The sequence below is a fragment of the Drosophila serrata genome, unplaced genomic scaffold, assembly GCF_035046125.1.
Source record: "Drosophila serrata isolate PLE 108 unplaced genomic scaffold, ASM3504612v1 contig_100, whole genome shotgun sequence".
In the NCBI taxonomy this organism is placed as follows: Eukaryota; Metazoa; Arthropoda; class Insecta; order Diptera; family Drosophilidae; genus Drosophila; species Drosophila serrata.
Genome location: NW_028256998.1, coordinates 989709 through 1006497, shown reverse-complemented (window position 1 = coordinate 1006497; position 16789 = coordinate 989709). Strand labels below are relative to the sequence as shown.

Genomic DNA, 16789 nt, shown 5'->3' with positions numbered 1-16789 from the left:
GGATTCCACTTTGGGCCTGCATGCCTTCGATAACGTGCCGGAGCCGCAACGCCAAATACCTTTAAGCCAGCTCCAAAAACACAGGCAGCTTGTGGGATATGGGAGGGAGGGGAGTGGCCAGGACCTTAGCAAATAAACACGCACTTACGGGCTCAGAGGAGGACTTTTATAGGGACACAGCTAGCCAGCCGCACACAGACACGGGCCTGGCCATGAATAACGCGTGACAAAATAAATGACACTAAAACTGGGTATAGAGGGGATCACAAGTCACAAGGATCTAGGAGGAGGACCTGTCGTACCCTCGGGGCATCCTGCGAATGCCAAACAAATCGATGCCTGGAAAGGGCAGAAATTTTGTGATTATAAGCGCATAAAGTCCTTGGCCTGTCGTGTCGAATTCCGTTCTTAGTTTTCGGGCTTCGGCCAGCGGAACTTGTTGAATAAATAGGGAAATGAAGGGCAGACTGTCACACAATCTGCTGATTGCTACACAGGAATTCCTATTCCTTTTCTCCACCACCTCTCTTTTCAAGAAGTAGAAATAAGTGGAGCTTGTCAGAATGTCTTGTTAATAGGTTTCAGGCAGTCCTGCACGGCATACCGTAAAATGTCCTTCTAGTTTAGTAATGACGAGTCCGAGGACCGTAATTGCCTGAAGATAAAGTTTCCTTTAGAGTTATGCAAGGTAAAAATAATGTAATGCTTTGAGAGGGAATACAAAAGCGTACCTTTTGAGGTATTTTAGTTAAGTTTTAACACTGTTTTTGTTAGTCTCTAGTGAGACTGAAAGCAATTTGAATATTTTATTTGTAATATTTCTTTCTACATTTTATAGCTTAAGCTTTTCAAACAAATTGATAGCAATGCAAATATGTACATCCCATTATATAAATTGTTTAAATATTCTTTAATTTTGTGCCCAGTTCCCACAGCACAGTAAGGAAAACCTTGCCAAACACAAGACATAACACTGGAATCTGTAACATGAGAATCACAGGGAAACAAGTTATGTGAACAATGGTAGCCACTGTTTGCCATCTTAATTCGCACGGCACAGCAAACAAAACTATTGCACATATTTACAAGAGTGGTCGAGTACTTTTTCCCAACCTGTGGCTGTGCATAGTCTAATGAGCAACATTCGTTTCATGTCTCTGCAAACAGGAGAAAAAGAAACATAAATATTTGCTTTTACTATTTGCCTTTTGCTACAAACTATTTCTGCCATAAAATACTTTTCCTCTGAATGTCTGGCAAAGTTTTTCTCCATAAACTTGTCCTACTTAACTTCAGTTTGGACAGTTTGTTTATTCTCTTGTTTGCCTTAAATTTGTACATGCCTCGGAAAGTGGTACAGAGATCCCTTTCCAAATCAAATTCGTTCTCCTCTAGAGTCTCACTTTTCTCGGGAAATGGCCTTGCCATTGAGGCGTGGCCAGGCGGAGTGCCTTCTTGTACAGGGAAATGCATCAATGCAACCTCGACCAGCTTTGTCTGTGTTAACCCTCAAAAGGCCGCAGGCTGGCATTGTCCTTGCTGCCTTGTCTTTTGTTTCCTCTCGTGGGGGAGTAGTGCAGAACTAATCTAGTCATGGAAGAGTGTCTGCCGAATACTTTAAGCTCGAACATTCCCTTAAATCTATGAAACTGTATCTTATATCTAATGCTTAAATAACATGTTTTATTTCCTTAAACTAAAAAACGGGAATTAAAAACAATTTACATAATTGTTTTTGAAATGTATTAGCTCTAAGCTTTCTAAGACTAAACTAATCTATAAATATAATTGCATCTATGTAAGATTTTGTTAGGTTAATAAATCTGCATACTCAATTTAAAGTTAAAAAAAAATCATATTTTTTCAATTTTTGACAATTTTAATTATGTAACCCCTTATAAAATTTTCAAATTTCGAAAAAATTTAAAAAATTTATATTTCGATCAGACATGGCTAGATCGATTCGGATTTTGATGCTGATCAAGAATATATGGGGTCGGAAACGACTCCATATCAGAGTAACAACCTTCTGATTACAATTAAAGTACGCTGAAAGGGTATTAAAAAAAGGATAAAATGGAAAAGTGTTGCACACTAAAATGGACCCTCGTTCGATGGCACTGTTGCTGCCTCAGCATCGTATTGTTCTCAATATTTATCACAGCCTCTACCTCGTTCCTTGGAGCAGTTTTTCAATTGCATTTGCATCTCAATTGCGTTCGCCACGAGTGCAACAAAAACTTGGCCCACAAGACGTATCAACAAAAGACACGGAACTTTGGCCAAGTTCTCGAGTCACTCGGAAGGGAAAACTTGAGAACGAAACTGTTCTGGCCAATGCCTCAAACCAACCAAAGTACTAAAAGCATACAAATGTTGTGCAATCTGTCAGTTGCAAAAGGATTGGTTGATAGAGGACCAAAGGACTGCATCCGATTGGCTTGAGGCCTGCATAAATCCTTGGTTATATATATCCAATTTGGAATATGACATTATTGTCATTCATTGTCTGACCTGCCTATGTTTGCCCTTGTTTTCGAATATGTGCCTCAAGGGTGTGGCTGTGTCAATCAGATTAAGGTTTTCCCGCTTTAGTCTTTTGAGCTTGCAATAGGGATTTCGACAATCCCTTGAAAGCCTGCAGAAAATTGAGCTGAATTCGTGACTTGTAGCCTTGCAATGTTTTGGGTGGAATACTTACCAAAAGGGATCCCAAGAAACAGTGATATATATATACTAAAAGTTGTATTTTAACCGACATCATATTTATCTTGGCTGTACTCTTTTAGTTTGCCATAAGTTTAAGGCCATATTTTACGATATAAACAAATTCAATATATCAAAGTTTACCTTTAACACCCAAATGTATTCCCTAGGATATGCAAACTCTAATGTTTATTATGTTGGCCAACAAAAAAACACTGTACAAAATTAATAAAATAATAAAGCTAAATGGCCTGAGAGGCCGACAATCAAATATTGCATTTACACAAAGGGCTCAGCATAATTTGGCTGACTGGATTTCCGAAAGGACGAAAAATGGGAGGTGTTTGGACGTGATCCTGCGGCGCAAGCAAGCCAACTGTCACCACAATGTTGAATGGGGATACAAATAACAACAAAGCTCCGAACAGACTAACATCACTTTTATGATTTATGGCGAAAGTGTTTCTGTGGCTTTGGCTTGCTGGCATCTTGGCTGAAATGGGGTTGCGTTTCCTGGCCAATCACAAACAAAACTAATCCTCGAGCAAAGTCCCGGGTTGTGAGTCAAGAACAATCCAGTTTAGCATTTGAGGGTTAGAGAAGCTTGTCAGGAAATAAGCATTACCAAGGATGCGGGGAAAACATTTTCGATTAAAGATTTTCAAACCATTTAAATGCAGCAGACCTTGACGCATCAAGGTCGTTCAGTTTTAGTATTTTTATCCAACATTTTCATTATACATTTTTGTTCAGCCCGCAGCGACGGGCTTGACACATTTGTACTCATTCATTTTTATTAAATTTATGTAAATTCTCCTTCTTCTGCTTACAGCACTCTCTCCCTGGGCGAGGACTAACCGAAAAGTAAATTGAAATTGTAAGTAGCCGAAAGCGTTTTGCACATTTTCCGATTAATGCGATGAAAACTGTAAATTATGCTGTCAGCATCAGCGTCCGGAAATGGGGCCGGGAAGCCACGGGCGCTCAGGTCAGAGTTCAGCCACGTACAACGATTTTTGCACTTGGCCAGCGGGGCGTATGATTGATATTCGAATTGGTTGGCGCTGCGGTTTGGTTTTCCCTTAAATTAATGCGCTGCCAAGGTGTTAAATTGCCCGTAACCGCTCCCCAAGGCTTCGAGAGCCTTCAGTCCCTACAAGTTCTGATTTTGCTCGGGATTTAGCCCTGACAATATCCGAAGAGATAATTAATTTATGGAGCCTGCAGCCTGTCCTTTGCCCCGTCTTTTATTGTCAATGATTGAGACTAAGCAATATACCGGGTGTAATAGGACAAATGGAAAGTAAACAATAGAAATCTGGACAAACACAGTGCCTTTAATTTTCAGAGGATGTGTTCTCTAGGGAAAATAATACCCAGCTGGTGCCGAACTTTAGCTCAATGTCAAAATTGTGGATTATAAAGCCCAAGAAAACATCTTCAATGATATTAGTACAGCATTTTTAAGACTGTAGGAAAAATAATTACATTTGTAAAAGTTTCTAATACTTTTTGCCTCATAAAATGGTAATTGTACATCTAATTGTACATCCTTTACAGATTTATCAATAATCCTATTGCTCTCTTCAATTACATGTCATTAGATCACATCAGACGAGTTACTCAAGAATCGCTTAATTAACTTTAGACAAGGAGAAGAGCTTTTCAATTTCCCCAAGCTATGCTGCACTTGATATTCAGAAAATACAATTTACTGGCTACGTTTTACCTTCTCCGCTGGAAAAGTTCAACACTCATACGCCCCGTAGTATGAATACGAGTGCGCAAAATGGATAATTCACTTATGCAGCTGAGTGGCAGAATGATTCGTTTTGGGTATTGGTCCTTTAACCTTCCCACATGCAGAATGGATTCCTGTTTAGCTGTCAAACGGAGGGGAGAAAGATGTGCAAACTGTCTGAATTCTGCAAGAGAAGAACGTTCTATTTTCGATTTGAAATGTAGCATGTGGCTAAAATTGAATTAATGCGCAGGAAACGTTTCAATCCAAAGTGGTGTTGGGGACACGACCAGTTTATGTGGCACGTGTTTTTAGCTGCATGGTGTTGCTTCCCGCTGCTTTAATTGTAAAGGTTTAAATTTTTTATATGTTGGGTCTCAGAGTAAAGAGAACACACCACACCCATTCCGTTTACTCAGGATGAGATTGACTAGGCAGTGGCCCGACTGGTGGCCCAAGACCATGTACATCCGTTCCGACAAAACGTGGGTAATAAATTTTTAAATCTGCTTAGAGCAGAAGAATGTAGCTCTAGAAAAATCTTTAGGTTCTAGTGACCTGTTAAGTGGAACTAAAGGTTGTTTGGCCTGGAACACCATTTCGTTATTATTTTTTTAGAGGCACTAAAACAACTTATTTCCCCCTGAAACATTTGTAATGGCATGCTACAGAACGTGTGTTATTTTATCCCCCTACGAAGTAGCTGCTAGTCGGCACCCTTTGTAGACCACTCAAACTTGTTGAATCCACTTCCGAGCCTGGCTGTGAGAGTGTAAAAACAGCCGAGGCATTCGCATTCACGGCCCAGTGTCCCAGCTGAAGGTAAAACGTGCGAAGGACACTCGAGCCGAGGAGGTGGCAAGGTTCGGGGGTGTGCCATAGAAGCCATGACAAAATGTAGCAGATTGGCCGCAGACTCCACAGCCAAGGCAAGGCACAAGGCTAAGCCCCGGGCAAAGCTGGTGGAGGAAAACAGGGCCAGCTCGCAGCGTTGCATATTTAATCCTGTTGATTTTTATTCGTTTCCGTGTTGGTTTCCTGCCACTGCTCGGGCTCGACTATTTTCTACAGCTCTTTATCTGTGTCTGATGATTTTGCATGTTGCTTGCGCTGGCCAAGTGTCAGGGACAACTTTCCACGTGTCCATGAAGGTCGCCGCCGGACACTACAGATGGCTGCCAAACCCCTCAACCCAAAGGGATCTAAATTTCGTAGCCAGTTTTCAGACACGTGTCGCTTTTCATGGCCTGTGAAATGGCATCTTTATTTCTATGTCCTTTTGCCTGCAAGGAAAAAATGTAGGAAACATATATGTAAAGGTTCTATTAAAATAACATTAGTTTATTTAACTGAAACTCACAATAAATTTGTAATGACCTGAGAACTAAACCAAACTTTTTTGTATGGAAGTCATTAAAGTAGTCAAACATTTTGATTTAAATGCGGGTTCGAAATTAAAGCTCTTGCTCATTATGAACCACGTTCCCAAACTAAAGCGGAAGAGGTATCAAAGCGCAGCATAAGCCAGGTAAGTCCCAGTGGGTCAAACACGTCGCCAATTAAAGCGCGTGCCTTCAATCAATCAATCAAACCCCGTCCATCGGTTGTTGGTGGCACGCTCGAGTTTGGCAGATTCACTTGCCACCCGGGGCGCGGTATGAAAGTTGCCTGCATGTGCCGTAAGTGGTCCAAAGTAATCGGAGTTGGCTCTAATGAGGGTGGTTACGTAAATTGGCAGAAAAATTATGGCATACCCTGGGATAGTGAATCATTGTTTCAGGCAAGAGTACGCAACAATGTGAATGGGACAATTATATACTTGTTTGATTTGCATCATAATTTATTTGCATACAATTTAAATGCAAATAAATAAAATACACTTATGAGAGCACTTGCATCTTATTTATTATATAGTATTTGTTTATACCGCTTACTAATCCATAGTGAGTAAGTTGGCTAAAAGGCAGGACACGTTCAGAGGTCAATATTTAGTCTGACCTAAAGGCTTCGTCAAAATTGAAGTGAGTCAGTGAAATTATCCTCTTCTTCGACTGCTTCATCATTATCAACATCATCATGTTAATCAAAATGCCATTGCTAGTTTGGATGCTCGCAGGAAAAAGAAATTAGCTTCGAAATTGTTAAAAACATTTTGCGGTTCGCCTCACAGAGACCCTGGCAATGCCACCGCAAAATCAAATCGGCTTATAAACACGCCTAAGAATTCCCTTTCAAGTCGACGCTTCTTCGTGCTTTTTCTTTCATTAGTCCGTACTTGATTTCATTTATTTTCTTTCTTGTTTGCTGCCTTGCTCACTCACTGGAATTCTAAAGTTACTTGACCGCAACAAAGCGTTAAAATTGTGCCGAGTTGTTTTCACCACTTATTTATATCAAATTTGTTCTTAATCAGCTGAAAGCGTAGCCAACTCTGCGTTGGACGGTCCATGACCGGCGTTTTTATATATATTTGAGACTTAATGGAGTCCGCAGAATCATTTTTCAAAGCTATTTGAAGAATCTGAAGGTAACTTTATGAAAGGATTTGATAGGAAAGATAACTTGGAATGACTTTAAGTTACTTCTTCTTTCTATTTGATTAAATATTTTTTAATAAGACCTAAATGTAAATAAATAAATTTTAAACAGTCATCCTTATACACATTGTATAATAAATATCCCCCAGTACATAGTAAAGCATCATTTACCTGGTAGCTCTCCCTAAGTATTCTCCTCGTATCTCAGTCTGATTACAATTGAATTGCCCTAGAGAAATGGTCTAATCAATGTTTGCTCGGCACAAAAAATACTCAATTGCTTAAAGTTCGGTGAGCATTATCCTTACTGCACAAAGGATATGGACCATAGGAGCATATTGTTGAGGCGAGGCGGCAAGGAAAAACATTCAACAACCGCTAGAATAACGTGATGAGGGGAAACCAGATGCCGGCCGCACCGCAGGATACGTGCGTGGCATTCCACTCGAGGCACTGTCCACCTGCCGCCAGGATGCGGCATTACGTGCCACTCTTCTCCAATTGTCCTCAGTCACTCCTCCTCTTATCGGACACTCCTAATCCTTTCACGCCACAACGTAGACTACACCAAATTAAAGAATGCTCAGAAGACCGGAAAGGCGGTTGGTTAGGAAAGAATGGATTGGTGGAGATGGCAAACTAGGTCAAGTGGTCATGGCCTGTCCCATTTGGAAGTCCCTATAGGCTGCTGAAAAATAGAAAGCACTAAGCTTTTATGAAGCAATTAAGCCAGGTTAATAAAATCAACCTTTTGCTGACAGCAAAACAAAAGGCACGAAGAGCGTGAACAAGATGGCAAACCGTTCCTGGCAATTAGCCTTGAGTGTGTTGCATAATGTATATATCCAATGAACTGCCAAGGGGACTAATAGGCATAGTCAATGAGCATGCAAGAGGCATGCCCAGTATAAAAAAGTTAAATACACTAAGCAACACAAACAGATATAAGTGAAAAGATACAATGAAGAAATTAAAAAAATTATAGAATAGCTGCATTGAAGATGCTTGGGAATGGTGCCAAAAGTTGGTTGTATTTCAAATTTAGTTTCTACTTTGGCAACATTATACAGACTTTCGTAAGCCGTACTCCAAATTGTTTGTTTTTATCTAGGGATAATAATAGTTTTTCTGCAGCAGTTCCTTTCTCTTTTGTTAGCTTAAAGCGTTGTTTGTTTCCTTAGCCAAGAAGCTTAGTGTTTGGATTCCGGGCTCTGCGCCTAATTGAGAATGAATATTTTATTGTTGAACCATAACAATACAGTTGCCCGAGAGAGATACTCGGCAGAGATGTTTACGTGAGACAACTGCCAAGCGGCATCAGGAGCATCAGTGCGAGTTTAATGATACCAGAGACGGGGGAAAGCCATTCGGCAGAGAAAGTGATAGCCTAGACCCACATAGTGCACGGACATCAAAAGTCAATCAATGTAATGTCAAAGCAACATGGATGATGTCTACCCAGCAAGGAGTCGCCGTGGCAAGGGAAATAGCCTTGAGGAAGGACCGCCATTGGGGATGGCGTTGAGCCAACATGGTGCACAGCTTGACAAGAATATATTGCACTCGCCGCCCAGCTGGATAGCTTCACCTGGCCACGCCAAAACGCTGAAGATGAATGCAGCGTTACGGCTTTAAGCAAACTCTCAGTCCTGCCCAGAACCCTTCGGGCAGACAAATGTATGTACGTGATTACACACAGCTAAGCTGGCTCCCATTTTTAACACAAAAGCCACCAAAACAATCAGGATAAAGAGAGAGCACAAAAAATCTTATAACAAATATTAAAGTGCACGCAAGGGTTTTTGCTATTAGTTCAAGAACGAAGTGGTAGGATTTTTAAGGTACTTAAAAAGGTTTCTAATTAGGTTTCTAATTCAGTTTAGTGATCTCTTAAAGCCTGATTTTAATATTCTTATCTGCTACTTAGAGTCCAGCATATGGTCCATAATTAGTTCCAGAATTGGTTTACCCTACGTAGAAGTAATATTTAGAGCTCATTAAATTATTTGCTTAGTAGACAAACCCCGCTTAGATGGAAAGTTTAGAGCTTATTTAATAACCTATCGTTTATTACTTAACTCCTATTAGGTACACCCTCTGGCCGAGTCCTTGGTTTCTCTTCCTTCTGGTTGTTATTAAAATTTAATTAAATCGCCATCAAAGGGGATAAGCAGCAGCTTGTTGAGATGGCGATACTAAAGAGTTAGGCGTCATTCTGTAATGGTTAAGTGGACTTGCCAGTAAACTTCACTACCGGGCTCTCTCTCTCTCTCTCGGGGAAACTATCCGGGAATGCAGCGCCGGAGGGCAGCCAAGGGGGAAAAACAACGATGGTAGCCGTGATTACAAAGTACGTTCAGTCATTTAACTTTGACATTGCTGCGCTCCATTTGACGCACACTACATGTTCAGTATCGAGTTTATTCGCTATCCTACGATGACTGATTATATTTTATTTCAGAACATATTTATAATATGTTTGTTTATTTTTTCGTATTTTGATACTGTATCGATTTTTGACAAAAATGATTGAATTATGAAGCGCTATTTACCACTACTACATTGCGATACAATATTAAAATAACCGGATAATGAAACCAGAGTAACTTTTTTTTTACATTTTGCAGGGTATTATACATTTAGTCAGAAGCTTTGAACGCTGTGAAAGAGTCATCATATATTATACATATTCTTCATCAGAATGAACAGCCGAGTCGATCTAGCCATGTCTGGTCGAAATATAAATTTTTGAAATTTTTTCGAAATTTGAAAATTTTATAAGCTTACATCATTAAAATTGTCAAAAATTGGCAAAAGAGTATGTAGACTTATAGCGCTAATGAAAACTAAAATGGGAAAGCTTACCGAATTTTTGGCTTAATTGTGGCATTTACAAAATGAAGATTTGTCAGAAAAATATGGTGCAGAAATCTTGTAAAATATTGATTTGGTGATAGCGATTATTTTAAGCTTAGTTATGATCAATTTCCAATTCGCTCCTATTATTCAACTGCAAATATATTCCGATAAAATAGATAATTTAACGTTATTAATTTTAATATTTAAAAATTCGACATCAAAGTTCACAATATATTCGATATAATATTGGACTTTTCCTCTCTATATACATCCCCTAGTACGTGCATGTGTCCCTTTAGTATCCTGAGCTGTTCCGTGCTTGGTAATTCGAGCTGGAAGCTATTTAATTAATGTTAAGCATTAAGCCCGATTATGTGGAATAAATGAGCAGAATAACCGGTGAGTGCGATTACGCAGCAAAGTTGGATCTGGCCGGAACAGCTCGCTTAATGGCCAATTGGCTAAGAGTCGCTTTGCGAGTGTCGGAATAAGGATAAATCGATGCAGTTGACAGAAACTACTAAGCTCTCAATTAAGTCAGCCTTTAAGCTTGTTCTACTTGGTTCAGCCTTATCCGACTATAAAAGGCCAGGAACAACGAGTTAGTGAGTGCCACGGGGCTGTAAATAAAATCAATTTTAGCAAACTCACATTCAATGTGAGCATCAGGCAGCCAAACAAACAACAAAGACAAACAACGCAAACGCAACATGTGAAAAATGTTTGTCTGCCGCGGTAAATTATTCAAAAATTCCGCGTGCTCAGGGTACCCGAAAGTGATAAGAGCCAAGGCACTATAAAGGAAAGGAAGCCCACAAAAAATGTGTGTCGAACAAAAAGAATATAAAGTAAACAAGTAAACCAGTGGCAAAAACTTCAGATTGCAAATAACAAAGGAACGCAAACTCCGGAAAAACGGTAGCAGGGAGCCAAGGACCGGTAGAGGTAATCCAAGGCAGGGAAGACAGTCGCGAATAACTGATGGGAACACCCTGGGAAATATGCTTTATTGATTGGATAAATATTTAATTCACTTTCATATTTCAGTACAGAACCACTTTGGTAGCAGTGGGCGGCGGAATTTGCGTGTGAAATGGCTTATTACGGTCACGTTCTGCCCATAAAGGCAGCCAAGTGGAGGGGAGGCAGGGAAAGTTCGTTGCCACTCAGGTCTGGGCACTTGCAGCCCGGAATCTGGCCACCTGTCGGAACCTCGGAAATTCACAGAACACTGGTGGGGGTAAATGTTGTGGAAACACAGTGACAACTACTCCACCAGGTCAACTTTAAGGTGCTGCAGAACAAAAGATTGACCAGAATAGACTAAAGTTAATGGACTTAGAGTCAGATGTTCTTTTTCAAAATGTTATTTGATTTCTCATGTAATTGTATGTAACTCTTAGTATGAAGTATTTTTTTTTTTATTACTATTGGAAGAAGTAATCAAGTATCCGTGTTGTGTTAAAATTCTATTGAGAAAGACTATTCAAAAACCTGCTGGATTCTACTGTCAAAAACTATATGGGTGCCTGTGGCTTAAAGGCCAGTCCAGATTTTAGTGTATAAAATGAAAATTTGTCTTAAAACTTAAGTCAATGAAGATGTCTTTAACAATAGATGCTCTAAATTGACCAACAATGTTTCAAGTTTCAGTTTTAAAGTACATTTCAAAGCCTGTTTGACCATGTCGGACAGGTAGCAATGGCAACATTAACTAGGTTGAAACTTGGACAGGAAAATGCCAAAGGGCTGCTGTCCTGGCTGACGTCTGACATCATTAACAATGTCCTTTCATGTTTCGGCGTTCGTGGTCAAGCCAAGGCAAACAATCCAAGAGCAGCCGGCCGAATTTCATGGCCCAAAAGCTGGACAAAAGCTCGGCATGTGTTTGGGTAATTGCCGGGACTTTCCCTCACTGTCGGTGGGGCCACTTTATTTGTCTGTTTGCCATTCAGTTTCCGGTGCGAGCTGTGAAAACTGTGTAAAAATCACGTTCATCTCATAAATTCAATTCCAGCCACATTACGCACGAAAAACGGACTCGAGGCCCAGGCCCCGGGGCTTGAATAATTAATTACCCCTGTGCCACAATCGTTTGGCAACATTTTGAATTTCTCAGGGTCTGCATGTCGGTTTGCCGAAAATAGCCGCCAGGATGCAAGGCCATGTCTGTCTATCCTGGCATTGCAGGGGTCGAGGGTCAAGCTTGAACTTCTCTACCCTACTATGGAGTCCTACTTTGTGGAGATCCAATTACCTCCACTCTTTGCCGGGGTTGTCATTTGCCTGTGTGGCTGCGGGCTAAAATAGTTTGTCATAGCTATCATTTCATTGAAAACAAATGTATGTATCTCGAACAGAGGCATGCAAAAGGTAGATCAATATGTCAATATAATAATAGGCTATATAACACTGGTTTAATTTTAATTTTTGAATGTTTGGGCAATTGTCTGGCATCAACTTTCCGTGAAATAATAAATATTATTATAGGTAAGCAGAGTTACTGCCTGATTAAGCTTCAGTCTCAATTTCATTCTCCTCTCCTCTAATTTGTGGGATTGATGGCACGTGCGGACAACCGAACATCGATTTGCATAATGCCGTTGCAGTGAAGTGCAACTCGCTAATTAAACCATGTCACTGAGGCGTGCAGAAGTGGTCCACCAGGTGATCAATGGGAATTGTTGTTAATCACAGGCCCAAATGAGAAGCGACCTATGGCCACTCAACAGGCAACTCCCATTAGCTGGAGCACTCGGTTCTGAGTGAGCGAGGTGAGAACCCAGAGTTTTCCCATCGTCCGCCAAGCAATTGTCATAATTAAGAGTGATGAATGAGCCGGCAAATCGAGGCAAAACGTTGGAACTTGCAGGTGGAGTTCCTGTTGAGGGAGATCCGCTGGCTTCCACCATCTCTCCGGATCTTGGCCTGCACTTGCGTGTCACAGTAATTGACTTCAATTACATGTGACTGTGCCAGCTCTTGGGGCATTCCACTGACAGAAACGGAAGTTCTTCAGTCAGACGTCGTCGTCTCTCTGACTGATGAATTGCGCAAATTAAAGTTAAAAGTTATTTTAAATGAAACGTTGCAATGCTGCCTACCTAGTTATGTGGGGCCAAGTTAAGGAACAGATTATACGGAGACTTAGAGTTACTTCTGCGAAATTCATTACAGCGAAAGAGAGGCACTTGCCGCTGCTAAGCTGCAAGCAGTTTAATTAAAAGTAAATTGAACCAAAGAGAGGGGCTTATTACAACATTGTTGTCGTGAATTTAGAAAAAATGCTCTCAATTACATGTAACCTTAATGTTTCCTCTAGGTTCCAGTAGCTTTAACTACTTAAAACTATAGTTACATTGCCTTAAAGGTTGGCATATATATTCAGGAATTTAACTTTAATTTACACTTTATGTAATTTCTTTTTGCATAATGGCATTTTTCCGGCCAGCCCTCTGTTTGATATTGTAATGGAATTTGCATTCTGGCATCTGTCGCGGGCCCACGAGGCGAATGCGTAATTTCAGTTTTAACAACCCTCGCGGCTTGCTGGATGTTTTTGTTGAGAAACTTTTACGCGCGCGGAAGCCCAAAATGCAGTCAATGCTAAAGGCAGTGCTTAAAAAACGCCTGTTTGTTATGAAAAGATTGTTTACTGGAGAAGACAAGAACATTAAAGCTGTATAACAAGAACTACAAGTTTTATTTTATTCAACGTTTAAGTTTCTTTCGACTTTATTAAACTTAATGGGTTCACCTTCCGCTTTCTGCTCGATATATATAAACATGGACTATTAATATAACATGATGAACTCTTTAATCCTTGCAGGCATCACGCTCTTGGGTCCGGTCGAGTGCATATTTAGCTCTGGTCGGGCTAAAAGCCCAGGACGTGGGACACATCGGGTAGCCACAGCCACAATCACAACCACAGCCACAGCCACAGCTTGGGCTAAGGCTACGGCTACGGGCAAATTGCATCTCAGCCAAATGTATGCCGGTCGAGCAACCCAATTTGCAAAAACCATCAGCAGCATGGCATGCAGCTTACAGAAGCAGCCTCAGGCAACCCAACCGGCAGCCATATCGACGTCCTGTGCCGGGGTAGAGGCGGAGGTAACTGCCGGACGACCAGGTGGAGGTGGGTCCAGCGGAGCTGGAACCGTTCCCTCCACACCAAAGACAACAAAGGCTGCACAGCCAAGGGGCTCGCTGCCAACGGACGTGAACCAGCCCCCCTTGGAATTCCAATGGCCACCGCCCGTTCCCGTCTCGATACACACGAGTAACTTGCGTCTGAATATGATGAATCAGGATCCCAAGGACTTGCACACGGCCAGGGCCATAATTGAGGAGCTGCGTTCCAAGGTGCGCTTCCAGACGGAGCATATCATGAAATGGCGCAAGGCGTACGCCATGCAGGTGAGGAATCCGTCAGAAAATATCAAATATTCAAGGACTAATCAATGACTATCCTTTACAGGTTCAGCAGCACTATCGGTATCAGAAGGAAAAGTCAGACCAAATGAACTCGCTCACATCACAGCTCCTGCTGCTGGAGTCTCGTCTAAAGCGGAAGCAGAAGCAGATCGCCAGCCTGCTCAACCACAGGGAGCTGACCATACAGCGTCAGCAGAAGATCATTGACACGTTATCCTCGCGCCTTGTGGACCATGGCCTGGAGACGATAGAGGCGAGCTATGCCAACGAACTGGACTCCCTGAATGACTCCGACTCGGCGGTGGTAATGGAGGATATCGACTCCGACAGCCCTCTGACACTGGGAACGAGACGGAAGAGCAGCGGTGCCGGTGGACTGGGTGGTGTGCTGGGCAGCGATGGTATCACCATAGTGCGCTCCATATCCGATGCGATAGAAACGAATCTCAACAAGTATGGTGCGGCCAGACGTAACAATTGCTTCCTGCGGCGTCCAGACATCCTAGAAACGGTTTACTCGGTGGAAGAGGATCCCGAGCCCACCTCGGATGTGGCCGAGAAGCGGGACAAGTTTAAGAATCGCTCCGACAAGGCTCTAAGTTCCAGTTCCACTGAGGGCCAGATAGACTCAGTGACCCCCTCGGGCTCCGCCTCCGACAAAGCCAAAGAGTTGCCCGTTGACGGCGGCACCGCCATCCAGAGGCGTCAGCTTGGTGCCCTCAAGCGGTCGCCCAGCCACGATGCCCCCTGCACAACACTAAGCGTCAAGGTGCCCCAGCTTCAGCCGCCATCACCTCCTCCATCGAACACGGATCCGGTCACTGGGAAGAGCCAGGTTTGTAACCTTGCCTGGAATGCAAACAAATCTTCCAGTAGAAACGCTGATTATCTGCTATCGCTTTTCAGGTAACCAACTACAACCGCGTGATGCTCAACCATCGGTCAGTGACCAAGCCCAAGGACGTCAAGTACAAGCGCATCAACAAGGCCAAGTCCAAGAGTCTGGAGGAGTTGCGAGGGCGTCTCAAGAACCTGGTGGAACGGCCGCCGGGCCTCGATGGTGGATACTCCAGCGGCATGATGCCGCAGACGGCTCAGTCATATGCGTGACATTTGCAGCAGCCAGACGAGGTCTCTGCCAGGCCAGCGGTGGAAAAGGCGCAGGCGCAGGCGGAGGCGGCTGTGGCAAAGGAGGAGAATGAGGAGCCCATGTCGGGGACAGCCAAGGTGTCACCAGCGAGGAGAGACAGTGACCTGACCACCCACTCGACCCCGGGACAGGAGACTCCTGCTGGCAGGCACGGCTTCCCGAAGCGGTCACTGACCCTGCCCCGCATCCTGGTGCCACGCCAGTCGATGGCAGGATTACCTAGCTCCAGTGGAGGAAGCGGAGGTGGAGGTGGAGGCCGTGGCGGCTTCTAGCAATTAAAGAAATTTTTCATACGCAATTGTGATAAAAAGTAAAACCATTTCCTTTCCTTCTCTGCTCGTTTCTGTACACTTTCAGTTGCTTTAACATGATTCTCTTTTGTAACATTTGTTTCCTTGATAGTTATCCTGAGCTTAGTTTGGAAAACTTTGCATTTAATTAAGTTTAGTTTAAGTTTTACCAACGGAACTGCATTTTTTACTTACCATTAAATATAATTTTACAACAAAATAAATCTATTTTCAAGCCTATTTTCTGTCTATGATTTCGCAAAAACCTTGCAAGAAGCGTATGAAAAATTTCGCAAAAAATGTGGGTTAACCCCGTAAGTCTATACAACCGGAAAGAGTCTGTGAAAATTCTGCATATTCGAGGACAATATTTCCCAAGCCACGAAAGTTCGATGGTGAGTAAGTATTTGCTCCAGTGAGTCTCAGAGGAAAGGGTGAAAATAGGCTAGACTCATGATAAAAGATTAACTAATGATAGGCTATATAAGAAAATGTATTTGTGTCGATATTCCCCAGTATTTTGTAATATATACTTTCCTGAGCATTTAAGAGCTTCATCTCCTTAGCCCTCAACATAGATATGAACACCATTAAGAATTTACATATGTATAACAAAATATACTACAAATCGTTTTCGTTCTTATCTGACTTAGTCTTAAGCTCTACTCCATGGACTGTCTTCTAGATAACAGAATTTACATCTCAATACAAATACGGATATATATTTTCTTACTACCTATTACTATCTATTTTTAGCATAACAAATAAGAAGTAACTTGTAAAGAAAGAAATTATTTTAGTTGGACATTTTATGGAAATTGTTTTGTAACTTGTTATCGACTCTTGGGGCTCCAACGACCCCAAGGTCATAAGTGTCAAATGTACCTTGCGATCACTCGTAATAGAAAGAAAACTCAGAATCAGAATAACTATAATTATTATTAATATGAGTTTAAGTCTACTTAAGAAGAATTTAGGTGCGAACTCTGACAATGGCTGCTATCAGGTCTCAATTATGTAGAAACCCCACAAAAGATACAAATATTTAAAAGCCGAAAAAGTACAA

General features: G+C 41.8%; 1 protein-coding gene across 5 annotated transcripts in view; it reads left to right on the top strand.

Moving 5' to 3' along the window:
• LOC110185842 (uncharacterized) overlaps positions 1–15963 on the top strand; it is a 42655-nt gene extending 26692 nt beyond the window's left edge. For 3 of the 5 annotated variants that reach the window (XM_086841077.1, XM_086841078.1, XM_086841079.1), the window contains 3 exons: positions 13673–14265; positions 14327–15118; positions 15190–15963. In XM_086841077.1, coding sequence (XP_086697203.1) covers positions 13834–14265; positions 14327–15118; positions 15190–15393 — 1428 coding nt within the window. In that variant the 5' untranslated portion in view covers positions 13673–13833 and the 3' untranslated portion in view covers positions 15394–15963. Of the gene's footprint in view, positions 1–3538; positions 3584–13672; positions 14266–14326; positions 15119–15189 lie in introns of all 5 variants that reach the window. The other 2 variants (XM_086841075.1, XM_086841076.1) reach the window with 1 other exon arrangement.
• Positions 15964–16789: the final 826 nt, after the last annotated feature.